Source organism: Epinephelus moara, chromosome 4, assembly GCF_006386435.1.
Source record: "Epinephelus moara isolate mb chromosome 4, YSFRI_EMoa_1.0, whole genome shotgun sequence".
Lineage (NCBI taxonomy): Eukaryota > Metazoa > Chordata > Actinopteri > Perciformes > Serranidae > Epinephelus > Epinephelus moara.
Window position 1 is genome coordinate 15,216,277 of NC_065509.1, and position 14,286 is coordinate 15,230,562.

General features: G+C 38.6%; 2 protein-coding genes across 3 annotated transcripts; one reads left to right on the plus strand and one right to left on the minus strand.

Annotated features, from left to right (window-relative positions):
• Positions 1–10,992, minus strand: itk (IL2 inducible T cell kinase). 2 transcript variants are annotated; one of them, XM_050042291.1, is made up of 19 exons: positions 10,854–10,992; positions 10,523–10,622; positions 8,269–8,395; positions 8,005–8,109; positions 7,803–7,884; positions 7,564–7,689; positions 7,299–7,336; positions 6,702–6,853; positions 6,496–6,561; positions 6,334–6,388; positions 5,786–5,865; positions 5,345–5,487; positions 3,580–3,654; positions 3,063–3,231; positions 2,761–2,977; positions 2,614–2,678; positions 2,377–2,495; positions 529–686; positions 1–422 (listed from the first exon to the last, which is right to left on the minus strand). In XM_050042291.1, exons 3-19 carry the CDS (start codon positions 8,374–8,376, stop codon positions 357–359), a joined length of 1,824 nt encoding a protein of 607 aa, XP_049898248.1. In that variant the 5' UTR covers positions 8,377–8,395; positions 10,523–10,622; positions 10,854–10,992; the 3' UTR covers positions 1–356. The 2 variants fall into 2 exon arrangements, with proteins under 2 accessions (XP_049898248.1, XP_049898247.1); XM_050042290.1 differs by lacking the exons at positions 10,523–10,622; positions 10,854–10,992 and having other exon boundaries at positions 8,269–8,538.
• Positions 10,993–11,052: 60 nt separating this feature from the next.
• Positions 11,053–13,657, plus strand: med7 (mediator complex subunit 7). The gene is made up of 2 exons (XM_050042300.1): positions 11,053–11,196; positions 12,635–13,657. Exon 2 carries the CDS (start codon positions 12,644–12,646, stop codon positions 13,406–13,408), a length of 765 nt encoding a protein of 254 aa, XP_049898257.1. The 5' UTR covers positions 11,053–11,196; positions 12,635–12,643; the 3' UTR covers positions 13,409–13,657.
• Positions 13,658–14,286: the final 629 nt, after the last annotated feature.

Below are 14,286 nucleotides of genomic sequence, written 5' to 3' on the forward strand. Positions count from 1 at the left end.
GACAAAGGATCCATTTAATTAACAGTGAGTTAAACAACACAGCCGTCTCACCTATTTAATGTACAGAGACCTTATGGAGTATTTAAAACATAATCATAAACCTGCAGTAAGTTGTCTGAATGAACTGTGTAAGGATTCTCAGGAGAAGACAGTCTACAGAGGTATACAGGTACAGCATGAAACAGATAAACTGCAAAATCTAGGAATATTAAAGTGTCTGTGTTTTGTAATTACCTTACATGAAATAACTTTAAAGACATTTAAAAAAAAAACATTTGACAAGCAATAGGAAATAAATCAATAAATAAAATAAATAGAGCTATTTTCATATTTTCAACCTCAAATCACATCTTGGTTCACAGGTCTGCGAGGGAGGCCAGCTCGTGCAGGAGGAGAGCAAAGGATGGACGATCTTCTGCTTTCTGAGAATGAAAACGTGACAACAAAAGCATTATTGCAAACAGTTGTGATGTCTGTGTGTTTTGTATGTCTGCAGTGCTTCTACTACGTTCAAATTCCTGTCCCCACCTCCTTCCAGCACCACTCCATGAGCAGGTGAATAGCTTCTGGGGCCAAGCGTGGCTTCAGGAGCCTCAGGCCTGCATTCAGGGACTCCACCACTTCGGCATTCGTGCGGTTCTCATAAGGAAGACGGCCCTCGTTATACACCTCCCACATGAACACACCTGAGCAGGGGTGGACAGGGAGACACACAGTTATTATTGAATAAACACACCTATAAGGAGACTGGCTGGTGGTCAGTTAATCCTCTGATCTGTCCGTGTGTCTGGTTAATCATTTGCATGGTTGTGGTGGTTCCATACAAGCTCTTTTGCACACAGTATTTTAAATGATTATGACAAGCTTCAAGTGATTTAATCATAAACTGATTTTAGAGCCATGTGTTTATCCATTCAGCATTACTATTTAGCTACATGCAGTCTTGCAAAATCATCCCTGGTTCTTAAAAACAGTTTCTTACTATATTATTTATTTTCAGCATCTGTTAGATACAAGCAAGTCACAACTTCAGAACACTTGTCCTGGGCAACTGTCCAAGCCAGGTCAATATGTTGCTGGCCTGTTTAAACTCCTATTTCACAATTTTCCCAACAAATTTATCTTCTTGGAGGTCACTGCAAATCCAAGAGTTGGCATTGCTCCATGAAAATTGTTACCAATACAGTTTTTGGCACTTGTACACACATGTACATGGATTTAAATCAATGACTATGATCAATTAAAAGAAGGCCCAGTGCTTTTTACTCTTGCATCATTTTTTTCTTCAGTAGTTACAAACATCTGTGTATTGAAATGTCTTCTTTTTGCTTCTGAAAGTGGTTTCAAATTATTGTAGTCTTATTAGGTTTCCAGTTTAGTACATTATAGCACAGAACACCAGAGTCAGTGTACTATCAGGGAAACACAGATGATTGTGGTGTGTTGTCAGCTAGCCAGCAGAACTCCCAAGACCTGCTGTTTTTCTGTGAAAACTACACAAAATCTGAAAACAATATGAATGATTAAATGGCAGTTCACCCTGCAAGCTAAAGTACACAGTTTCTCTCATACCTGTAGTGCTATTTATCAATTAACATTGTTTTGGTGTGAGTTGCCGAGTGTTGGAGATGTCGGCCTTCTCTCCAATATAATAGAAGTAGATGGCACTTGACTTTTGGTGCTTACAGTACCTAAAAACATTTGAAAAACTCAACATCAACGTGTCTTTCCATAAATCATGACCCAGTTACTAAAGATAATCTACAGACCTTGTTGTGAGCAGTTTCATGAACTACACCCACCAACCGAATCACTGTGCAGACAGAAGCATGCATCTACTGCTAGCTCACCTAGCACCACTGAGCTAGCTAATGCTACAACTCAGCTGAGGACGACGCCATTAATGTTTATGCTGGCATGAGCAAGGGCCTCTCGTCCATGAGTAGATGCACGCTTCCATCTGCATGGTGATACGGTTGGTGGGTGTAGTTCAGTAGACAGAAAATAGTTCCTACATGAAACTGCTCACAACAAAGTCTGTGGATTATCTTGAGTAATCAGGCCAGGATTTCTGGAAAGAGACATTGCTGTTGAGTTTTTGAAAGTATTTTTTTGGTGCTTTGAGCACCACAAGCCGAGTGTCATCTATTTCCATTATGTTGGAGAGAAGGCTGACATCGCCAACACTTGGCAATACACACCAAAACAATCTAGATCAACACATAGCACTATGGGTATGAGGAAAAATATGTACCTTGATTTTTGGGGTGAACCTACCCTTCAAAACCAGACAAATGAAGGATGTTGACTCCAAAGACAGCAAGTCAGACACAAACAAAACAACTGAAAGGCACAGAGATAGACGGATGAACAAACCGAATGACCAGACGTCGGACTTGCTGCTGAACTTGCAGTACTTGATGACCTCTGGGGCCGACCACTTGACAGGGAACTTGGAGCACTGGGAGCTTGTGTACTGATCATCAAGCACAAATCTACAGCACAGAGAGCAGACACTCACCTTTAAACGGCACTAAAGTGACATTTAGCTACAGTAAAAACAAAATAAATTTTGTGCTTTAAAAGTTCCTTACAATACAGTGGATAGCATACCTTGTCATACCAAAGTCAGATACTTTCACCTCATTGTTCTTTGAAACCAGACAGTTCCTGGCAGCCTGTGGAAGAAAGAGGAACAGATGGATTAACTCTGCTAACACAGCACCAGTACATCATAAAAAGCTCTATCTGTTGATTTACCAGATCTCTGTGGATGAAGTTGGAGCTCTCCAGGTAAGCCATCCCCTCACTGACATCCAGACACATCCCCAACATCGTGTCCTGGGATAGACACCCTTTCCTGGCTCGCAGGTAGTCTGACAGTGCACCATTCTCCATGAACTCAAACACCAGACACATGGGAGTACACTGGGTGCGCACACCGTACAGCTGAACCAGCTTACAATGGGACAGCCGCCTGTTAAAACACACACAGACACACACATAAGCTGAGTGGTTCGATCACCTGACCAATATGAAGCAACTCTATGAAGTGCACTTACATCATGACCTTTGCCTCTTCTTTAAATTCCTCATCTGACATGCACTCTTCTCGTATCATCTTCACTGCCACCTTCTTATCTCTCCATCTCCCTTCCAGCACCAGCCCAAACTGGCCACTGCCTAACTCCTGACCCAGTGTCAGCTCCGCAGGGTCCACCTCCCACTGATCTGTCGAGCGGCAAACAGGTGGTGATAATACTGATAATGTAGTTGAGTTCAGATAACATAAGAAAAATTGATTTATTGATTGTAATCAAAGAGTTATGAAAGTGCCCGGTTTGTTGCACAACACCAAACAGTCACATAACTGTCAGGGAGCACTGAACACACCCTGAGTATGCCTCTGTGAGAACCACTAGAGGTCAGCAAAAACAAGCTCTTCTGCAATAAGTTTTTTTGTGAGTGTGTGTGTGTGTGTGTGTGTGTGTGTGTGTGTGTGTGTGTGTGTGTGTGTGTGTGTGAGATCCAGTTCAACCAGCTGAGCTGACCCATTTACACAACAGTACATCCTCTAACCTTTCGAGGGATCGGCAATTTCCTGACAGCAGCCTCCATCTTGAGAGACAGGGTGTCTTAAACGGGTTATCAGACCTGCACAGATGACACACAGACATATTAAAGAAGAACTACACCTATTTTCAAAACTCAAACACGTTATTTCTATGGTAAGACAGTCCAAAATAATAGGAAACATGAACAACTATCTGCCAAATCCAAAAACAAGTGCTAAAACTCAAATTTGTGATGTCATAAAGTGTAAAGTCTGGAGCTGCTCCAAAGACAATGAGTTGGAAAAGATGTTAGAGATGACACTGAGAGCAGCCAGGTGAATGTTCTGAGTATATGGGTATACTTTTAGTTTCAGAACTGGGAACACTACAATAGAATAAAGCTCATGAATAAGAATAAAGCTAAAATAAACATTTTGTGGGTCCACAAAATCAGTGTAACTCGGTAAGAACAATTCATAATGTTAGATAGGTAGCACACGTATAACAGCTAAAGTCAGAGTCCTTTTGTAATACTAATTCCCAGCTGGCACACGTCTGACTTTCAATGTTGAAATGTGGTTAGGTCAGTTGTTTCAACATTAAAACAACAATGAAACAGCATTTAATTCCAATGGTTGTAAAAAAGTTAACAAAATTCTCATACTGTAAATCAACATTGAAATTTCAGAAAGATCTGTTTCAACATTAAAACAACACTGAAACAACATTAAATTCCAATGGTTGTAAAAAAGTCAACAAAATTCTCATAAATCAACATTGAAATTTCAGAAAGACCCATTTCAATGTCGAAACCATTTTAAAACAACGTTTAAAATTTATGACACAACACTGAAACAACATTGCGAAATCAACGTTGATTCATCTGTCAAAATCAAACCATAATTCAGCAATGAATCAAATATGGTATATGACGTTGATTCAACAGTGAATAAACATTAGAATGCCAGCTGGGATAACTGGGGGCACAGCATTTGTATATATGTATATACTGCTCACTGATTTTCTTCATGCACCCTTTATTCATATATATGTGGCCTGAATTTGTGTATATGAGTAATACTTTAATGTATTTTCTTGCTGTGTTTTGACAAATGATTCACAGCGGTGTTTGTTGTATGTATTTAGCATGTCTATATCCTATTTAGCAAGAGACCTTAGAGTAGTTAACTTACGGGAAATACATGATTTGTATACAGATAGTCTCCTTTTTGTATATACCAATATTTTCTTTATGTGCCTTTTTGCACCTTATATACATGTAGTCTTGGTATGGTAGTGGTGTATACAAGTAATATGTAATGTATTTTTTACCATTATTTGATGTGGATTTGGTGTAGTATGTCACATGACTCATATAGGCATCATGGGTACTTAAGATGGCGACTTTCTGTTGTTCATCAGAGGTCTGAGGAGACTTGTTTCTACTCTGCCACAAAATCAGTCCCCCATTCATTGTCTATGAAGCAGCTCCAGACTTCATACTTGACGACATCACAAGTTTTTGATTTAGGTCTTTGGTTTCTGCCTTTTAGGAAGAGTAGACAAATATTGATTGAACCTTTGTAGACAATGGAAAAAAACATATTGGCATTCTTAATTTAGGTGGAGCGCCCCTTTAATTACTAATCTTATATAAGGCATCTGAGCACATTCTTTTGCCCTTTGTAACAATGTTTTTTGAGACAGGAGTTTTTAATGAACCAAGCTTCCTTGTGGCACCTGATCTTTTCATTTTAATACTGCTGCGTGCCAGAGGTCGACACACTTACCGGCAGCATTGTGTTGGTGGTAATGAATGAGCTCAGGAATGGTGCTGAACAGGTATTTCTCTGCCAGGTAAAATGTGGCCTCTCCCGTTTCTGTCTGTCTGATTTGGTAATGTTTCACTCTTGGATTCTTCTCCCCATTAGATCTAAAGGAAAACAAAGAGATGCTTATGCAACATGGGTGAAACATTCACTGTAAATTATAATAAATAGTGTAAGATGAGGAAAAAATGCCACTGGTTTCAGGTCATGTTCATTCTAAATATACACCAGCGTGTCAAGCTGTGGCTCTGGAACATCTTATTATTTAATATCTTATTATTTAATCAAAGGCTCAGTCACATGCTATCAAGTATATCAGATGTATGTATATTTAGCACCACATTATCTACTAATCATATTTTATTTCTACCAGCTAAAAGGGTAGGAAGGAAATAAAATTACCCGGGTGCTTTGGTGAAGACTGAAACTGTGTAGACCCCTGCCTGCCTCGAGTCACGCACCATGAATGCACCTTCTTTCCCCTAAAAGTAAAGAGTGGAAACCAGATAAAATCATCAAAGGTAAATAATACATTTGTAGTGTCAGACTTTGTTTTTTTTTTTTTCGATCTGCAGTTACAACAGTCATTTTGGGTAATAAATGCTGAATAGCTCTCGACCTCCCACTTGCAAAACTTAGCAACTTCACGGCAGGAAATTCAACATTGGAGGAAACAATGTGGTTGTGAGGCATTTTTCACGTCCCATGTCATGTCACATTCTTGTCGTGCATGCAGGTGCATTTGCATTAATTTTTGCAAATGCGAGATTGCTGTAGGTGGTACAGTCACAGCAAAAGTGCACTGCGTCACGTGGGAGCGACATCCTGTTAATTGCCATCACAATTATTATTTGCAGAAGTTATTTTGTTCTGTCAAAACTCAGCTGGAGGCACAAACAGATGGAAATGGAATAATCACCTGGATCCTGAAACACTGACATTGTTTTTACCTGTTTCATTAACAAATCCTCTGCTTCCCCTCTGGTTATGTTTTTGTTGTACCATCTGTGAGACGACAAATTAATGACAAGTAAATTAATTGTATAGAGGGCAGAATGGATTTGCATATATCCACATGTTAACAATGGGAAACACAATTAAATCAAACTCACTCAAATCTCTCAAAGTTGCTGCCGGATTTTTCAGCCACGTAAGTACTGGGTACGAAGCCTGTGTTCCTGATGAGGGGTCAGGAAAAAATATTCATTAATCGTAGACTCATATTCATCCTTACAATAGACAAAGTGCTATCATTTGTGCTTTTATTTTAAGTGAATTTTGTTACTAAGCCTGAGGTGGGCATCTTTATGTGCCTTACCCCTTGTCATCCTGTACGGCCCACCAGTCGGAGTGGGAGCTGTTGATCAGAGTGTACTCCTGGTCTTTCTGTAGGGGCAGGTCATCATCTCCAAGCGGTGTGTAGTCCTGCAGAGCGATGACAATCCTCTGTCCTGCATGATGCACTGCCATCTACCAGAGAAAAAGAAAAGAAAACCATCTAAAATCTAAAACCCCAACACGATATGGGATATTAATGTGCTCTATGAATTTCAAAGTAACAAACTCTTCTGTTTGAGCAACATATTTTGTGACGAGAGCAATTACTGTTATATTTAAAATTCTTTACAGCCGTGTATCTTCACACAAAGGGGCTGAAAATAAAGACAGCAGGGGTTTTTCAACTTTACGTTTACTTTTAAAAAGACACAGAGCAGACAAATATGAAATAGATGTAAACGCCCTTACTTAACAAACCAACGGAGCTAAAAATCATCTGTGATGAGGTGCAATGGTACAAGCAACAGAATAAATATCAAGAAGTTATTTTGTTTACCCCCACTAATTTGAGCAGTATTGACTAACACATCAATAATATTTCAACAGCACACATTATTTATGCTTTAGAAAGGGGTACCTCTGGCTCCGGGAGTTGAGGAAGCGGCTTTTTAGAAGCTGTGGAGTCAGAAAAATGCGATTGGAGAATGTTTAGGTGCATCCAAATGTACAAAATAACACTTTAACACTAGATTTTGTAGGATGCTAAAATATGAAACACTACTAAATGTAGATCAAGTTTTGTCTTTACCACAAGTTCATATGGATGAGACAATGTCAGGCGGGATCAAATACACTTATGGAAATATAAATGAAACAAGGAGACAAGATGAAATAATACAAACCATATCCCACGGGGTCATACACATGACAACCCGTTGCCAGTTTCTCTGTTTGTTGGCAGCATCTCCATTTTCCATCCATCCAGAAGTTCGGGTGGTATTTTGTAACCAAGTCGTTATGCTTTGTCTCTGTATCAGACAGAATGATATAAATGTAGTTTCAGAAATCAAGTCTATGAAGTACAAGTTTACATCTTGTGCTGCCATCATTGTCTGAAGCATGATGTTCTAAAATTGCTCACCCTCTTTAAGAGCTCTGACCCATCTCTGACGGCAATCATTGTCTGGGGCGAAAATGTAGAGGTAGTGGTTGTTGTGAAAAACCTGTAGAGACATTTGCATTTCAGAAAAATGCTACTTATATTCTTGTGTTATGTCATTAACGGTTATACTACACACTACTAAACATATAACAATATATTTCATCTTTGTGTATGAGCTCACCTGAAAAGGGTACTTATAGTTGCATGGTATGGGGACGTCAGTACACACAATCTCCACACACTTGATCCTGGACAGCTCGATGCAGCCTTTCTGCATGGGCTTTTTCTGAAAGATCAAGATCTTTACTTTCAGTGTGCTACACATACCATTGATATGATTCATATTGTACTTGTTTCCTTATACGCCATATTTACAAACCAAGCATCCAGATTGCTTCATTTCAAATTTAAATCTAGTGTATTAATAAGTAAGGTGCGTACTTACCCCCGGTCTGCGTTCAGAATACTTCAGGTCTTGGGTGTCCAATACAAAAAACCTCTCCTTGTAGTTGCAAGGTGATGTTCTCTTCTTTTGCTGAGATTTTTTAATCATAGTTCCCTTCAAAATCACCCTGGGGAACATGGTGACAGCTATGAACAACAATATGAAAAACAATGGTGGCTTTTGGCTGACGGAGAGAGACTGAGTACCTCGAAGTGACAGAAAAGAAAACAGTGGATGATAACTTGACTGAAGCTGTGGAGCTTCCGGCATAAAGTTGTTGCACTCGGTAAACCACATCCTTACGGCATGAAATGGGTTGTGCTTATGCACACACACACACAGGCACCCAAGCACACACACACACACACACACACACACTACAAGCGCTCACATGTACTTTCGCTAACTATGTTGCAATAAGTCAGTGAGAGCTGTGCAGAAGTGGGAGGGTCATTATTTAATCTCTGCACTTTTATACATTTAACACCAAATATACACCCTGAAGGTGACAATATATCCTGGTAATGACACAAAGTTTAGGTAAAATTGTAAATATTAGACAGGAGTATTAATTTAACAAAAATGAGGGCATTAATTTCACTATCAAAACTGCTGAACTTTTAAAACACACTTGGCAAAAATTACGTAATAACTGTGTACTAAGACTGAGGTTTTGGGTTTTCACATTGTTACAGCCATGATGAAGATTTTAGGGAGGTGTTTTACTGTGTTGCCTGTGTATATGTATAAATTGCATCGTTGAAAAAGCCCCACTGTCATCACACCTGTCCCTGCTTTTATACAGCACTTGTGAGATGGTTTCAGTTTCCTTGTGTTTTTTTATTCTCTCCCATATGATGCTCACAGACACATAGAGACAGATTGTAATCGTGCTGGGAATGTTGAGGCTATGTTAGAAAAATAATGTTGATTATAGCTTCAAGCAGTGTTAGAGTTGTGTTCCAGTAATCATGAAGATTAAAAAGGTGGTTTTGGGATCTTGTTTAGACATAGTAGTTTGAGTTAGAGAGTAGAATTTTACAAGCTTTATAATTTAATAATTTTATAAGCTTTCCGTTGACCACTTTTTTCATGTCACTTTCATCCTTATATATCCCATGTAATGCTTTGATCATGTGTTCTTTTCTTTTGTATCACTTTTGAGTGCCCTTTTCTGTTTTAATTGTAGTTGATTGTACTACACTGTTGTTTTTATCATTTGTTTTATAGCACTTTGAGATTCCTTGGAATGTAAAGTGCATTATAAATAAAGTTTATTATTATTATTAGTATTAGGCCTATTATTATTATTATTACAAAGTTAGAGAGTTTAAAGACTGAAGCAATCCTCAAGAAGCAATTCTCACAAAACCTGGGAGATTTACAGTATATGGATGCTACAGCACCACCATCAGGAAAAGCACTCTTACAGTTTAGTCTGCATTAGAATTTTGGATGAGAATGGACTACTATCTGGTCTGCATCAATTTTCACTGAGGGGCACTTTTTTGTTAGAAAAAATACATAGAACATGAAGACAATGTCAGAAAATCAGGGTTGAGGATTTTTTTTTTTTTTAAAATACATTCAGCAGTGGTTTCAGTATTTCTAGCCTATATAATGTTTTTATTATTTTCCCTGAATTTTAAACTGTGCAATATTTTTTACATCACATATACTCGTTGAATTCCATTATGAAATCAGAACAAAATTCAAATATTTGACTAAATGTACAAGTAAAGTATGAGCATCTTATTGAGAGAGCCTGTCTGATGTGGACTGTGGAATGTTAATAAATGTAGTCCTGTCTGAGTATTTTAAAGTCTACAATATCATTAACAATAGCTCTAAAAATGTGCAAAGTTTTAATTTTGTTTTGGAGAATTGGCAGAATCAGAATGATGGACTTTATACTTCATATATCCACTAGACTGCAGTATCTGAAAAATCCCCCCTCTCTTTTAAGCTGTATCATATGAATGACTGCTTAAAGAAAGTCAGAAAATTAAATAAATTAGATTCTAAATGTGAACTGAAATGGCCTTAATACCTATACATTATGTAAAACCAGGACTGCTACACACAATTTTAGTTTTTGTCTCTTAATAGGCTATTCATTTTTACAGAATGGCTTTTCTTGACAGCTAATACATTTTCACATTTTATTGTAACATCTGGATTTAGCTAATTTTGCATTTTAGATTAGTTTAATGTCAGTTGGCTTTTTTAAAAGTTATGTTGTGTAATTGCTTACCTCAGGCAACTGTTTTAATTTTGATGATGGTTGTGTTCTGCCATTGCTTTTTATTTGTCTTCCAGTCCATTCCCTTAGTGCTTCTTGCTTGCAAAATGCTCTATGGATAAATGCTTATTGTTATAATCATTGTTTTTACATTTTTATAAGAAGGCAATTTTGCTGGAAAAGTCTTTGGCGTAGAATACTGGTATGAATGAGGTTTAAAAACCTGCGTCAGAAGTTATTTCAGTAGGTACGTAGGTTAGTTAAATGCACTTTTTGATATCATACGGGACAGAAATTATTTCTAATCACCAAGCCACAAATTATACCGTGAAAATAAGCTTACCTCTCACTTTATATCTCTAACAACACTATTTTTTGAACAGTCATGCTTTAACAAACGTTACAAAACTATTTTTATATTAGCTATATTAGCGAACAAATCATTTATCATACTTCCAACTGTTACGACCGATCAGCTTTTAGTTCGCTCTTCCGGTATGGTCCAATCCGCGCGGCCAAATAAATGTCACGAGGACAGTTCAGCCAATGAAAATGGGACACAGACAAACGTTCATGTCAGTGGATGGAAGGAGCTAAGCTAGTCATGAGCTAATTGTCCGGTTAGAAACCTCTGTGACATTTCATATCTACAGTCTACATTTAGCAACAGAGGAGCTATTTAAGAGGTGTGTATAAGTACATTTGCTGTATTTTAATGCGCTTATTTTGTTAGACAGTTTGCGGTTCCGACGTAACTAGTTAGCAGAGGTTAGCAGAAGTAACGTTACTGCTAACACTAGCCACATAGCTAGTTAGCTGCGTATTTCTCTAGAGCGCAGTGGTTCTGCTAACGGCTAGCGGTATGTCTGATTGTAGACAAGAGGAGAGGAGCTACACATCCATTAACGTAAATACACGTTTTAGATAGTAAATGATGATATTTGATTACAAGTTGCATGGCAAACAGTTGCTAACGTAACTAGCATCGCTCGCTTGTTATGTTAGCCCTCACCCGTACTGACAGCTAGCAGGCTAACTTTGTTCTTTCATACTTTACATGGGGAAGATCTTGCCGCTTCTGAATGAATGAATCAATGAATCAGTCTTTACTGTCATTACATAGAATGTACAATGAAATTCAGTTTGCTTTCCTCGGTGTAAGAACAATTAGAAATGCACACACACATAAAAAGTTAAAAGCAGCAGCAATAGAAGGTGTCAGCGCAGTTAAAGTGTCAGTAAAAAAATAAAATATTAATGAAATAATGGCAGTAGCAGTGATAGTGCATGTTTAACCCTGTGTACTATGATGGAGCAATGGAGGCAACCGCTCTATTGGTGTTGACTTCCGATGGAGGAGTCAAATGTTGCCTCGATTGTCGACAAAAACAAAAATATACAGAGGTGAGGTGGAAACTAACGAAGTAACTGAACATAATAACTGCATTTAAATAGGTCACAGTCTTTAAGGTAACTTTACTGGTACATTAGCTGAATAAGATATGTAATTCTAGTTGTGCAAAATGAATCACACAGTAAGTGAAAAATGTGTTTTTTTCTTCTTTGTTTTGTGAAAGCTGCAGTTACAGCTTAATCTGTATGTCCATACTTTTACATACAATACCATGAGAATCTCATTAAACACATAGCATTATAGTAAATCAGAATATTCAGTATAGGAGTATTGAAAGATGGAAAAAAACACTGGACTGGCCACAGTTATAAAAGTTAAGTTTACATACACATTACTGTTTTAATACAGTTTTCAGTACTCTGAAAAGCCCCATTTTTTTGTAATTAGTGCATATACCCTTGATTCATATAGCTGTACTTGACTAAAGCAATCCAGTGTTGCACAACTGGTACGCACCTAGCTTTTTAAATACTTTTAATACAGTATTTTTGTATGATAGTATCGCCACCTATTGTAAAGCATTAGACCGACTCTGTTACTGCTATTAGCTATGAACTTATTACTATGCATGTTACTTTTTAACATGTACAGAGGAAACCCTAAGTGGTCCTAAACTCACAACTGGTGCACACATTTTAACTTATTTCTTATTTTAAAAAGGGACTGTTTTGCTTGGCAAGTAGATTAACATTTTACTGTTACTGTTTCAGATCAGCATCATGGGTGAACCACAGCAGGTCAGTGCCCTGCCCCCTCCGCCTATGCAGTACATCAAAGAATACACAGATGAAAACATCCGCAAAGGTCTGGCTCCTAAGCCACCTCCACCCATCAGAGACAACTACATGATGTTTGGTAACCAGTTCCAGTGTGACGATCTCATCATCCGGCCACTAGAGAGCCAAGGTATTGAGAGGCTCCATCCTATGCAGTTTGACCACAAAAGGGAGCTTAAGAAGCTCAACATGTCCATTCTCGTGAACTTTCTGGACCTTCTGGACATCCTTATCAAAAGCCCCGGCAGTATAAAGCGTGAAGAGAAGCTGGAGGACTTGAAGCTTCTGTTTGTTCATATGCACCATCTGATAAATGAGTACAGGCCACATCAAGCCAGGGAGACACTGAGGGTGATGATGGAGGTGCAGAAGAGACAGAGGCTAGAGACAGCTGAGAGGTTCCAGAAACATCTGGAGAGGGTGGTGGAGATGATCCAGGGGTGCCTTGCGTCCTTACCTGATGACTTACCACAGATGGAGGGTTCGGATGGTGCTAGCGATGGGACAAGGAGTGTGCCTGCAGCAGCTAGTGTTGGTTGCTCATCTGGGCAGGCCCCTAGACTGAAAACTGAACCAATGGATGTAGAGGAAGCAGGTGCCAGCTGTATGGCAGCAGGTAACCAGGACAAGAGCGCCCCTGCTTCTAAGAGGGACAAAATATGGGACAAGGATGCTGCCATGTGCAGTATTATTGATGAAATTGCTTAAGTTTTCTGATGCGTAGTTGTGTTTCTTTTTTCACTGTTTCTCTTTGTTTTTTGTATGCTGTACTTAAGAGTCTAAGTATGAAAACGTTTGCTGTGTTTTCACTGGGCCTGGAGTTGAATGGTATTTTATTTTAAAAGCCATTATGTAGATATTATTAAGAGTTTCTGTGAAGATATTTGGAGAATGTAAATATGACACCGATCAGTTTTTTTTGTAATAAATCCAATAAAGAAAATTCCTATTGCAGTAGAGCTGTGATGAAAGTGTTCATTAAACCATCAGTGTTGAAGGGAATCCATTATTTGTGTAGACATTTCATCAGGATCACAAAGCATCTTAGTCTTGTCACACACCTTGCACACCTCTGTTGTAGTAAGAGTGGTTATGGAAAGGTTAGTGTTTACAGACTGTAGTTACAGTCACCCCTCCCTAAAGCCTTTCACTCCAGCTTTTTGTGGAAGTGCTTATATAATATAAAAACCAGTGTTTTGTGGCCTTGTTTGTGTAACAGTTTCCTCCAGCAGCTGCAGCTCTTGTTTAATGATGACAAAGCATGCATCTACTTAGAGGGATCCTAATTTCCATATTGAAACACAGAGCCAAAGTTTTGGGGTGTATTTGAATATTGAATGTATACATAATTCTATGACTAATGTGATGTAAGACAGATTCACGTAGGCATGTGTGCATTGCGTACAGCAAAGTTCAGTTCCCTTATGCACATGCTCTACAAAGGATGTTTGTTACACAGGCAGCAGGCTGTAATAATGTGAGTCAAAGAAGTGTGTGTGTGTGTGTGGCCGACTGCAGACTCCAGCCTCATTTCACTGACCCAGAATGGCTTCCCAGGGACAGGTTCCACCTTACATGCACTGACT

Bases quoted from the DNA above. Each gene is read 5' to 3' on its own strand.
- itk (XM_050042290.1), bottom strand. From the start codon at position 8,538: ATGCCGGAAGCTCCACAGCTTCAGTCAAGTTATCATCCACTGTTTTCT. The intron at 6,854-7,298 runs GTACCCCTTTCT...TTTCTCTGGTAG, and splicing joins CTCAACTCCCGGAGCCAGAG to ATGGCAGTGCATCATGCAGG. The intron at 687-2,376 runs GTTTGTTCATCC...ACCCCTGCTCAG, and splicing joins GTCCGACGTCTGGTCATTCG to GTGTGTTCATGTGGGAGGTG.
- med7 (XM_050042300.1), top strand. From the start codon at position 12,644: ATGGGTGAACCACAGCAGGTCAGTGCCCTGCCCCCTCCGCCTATGCAG.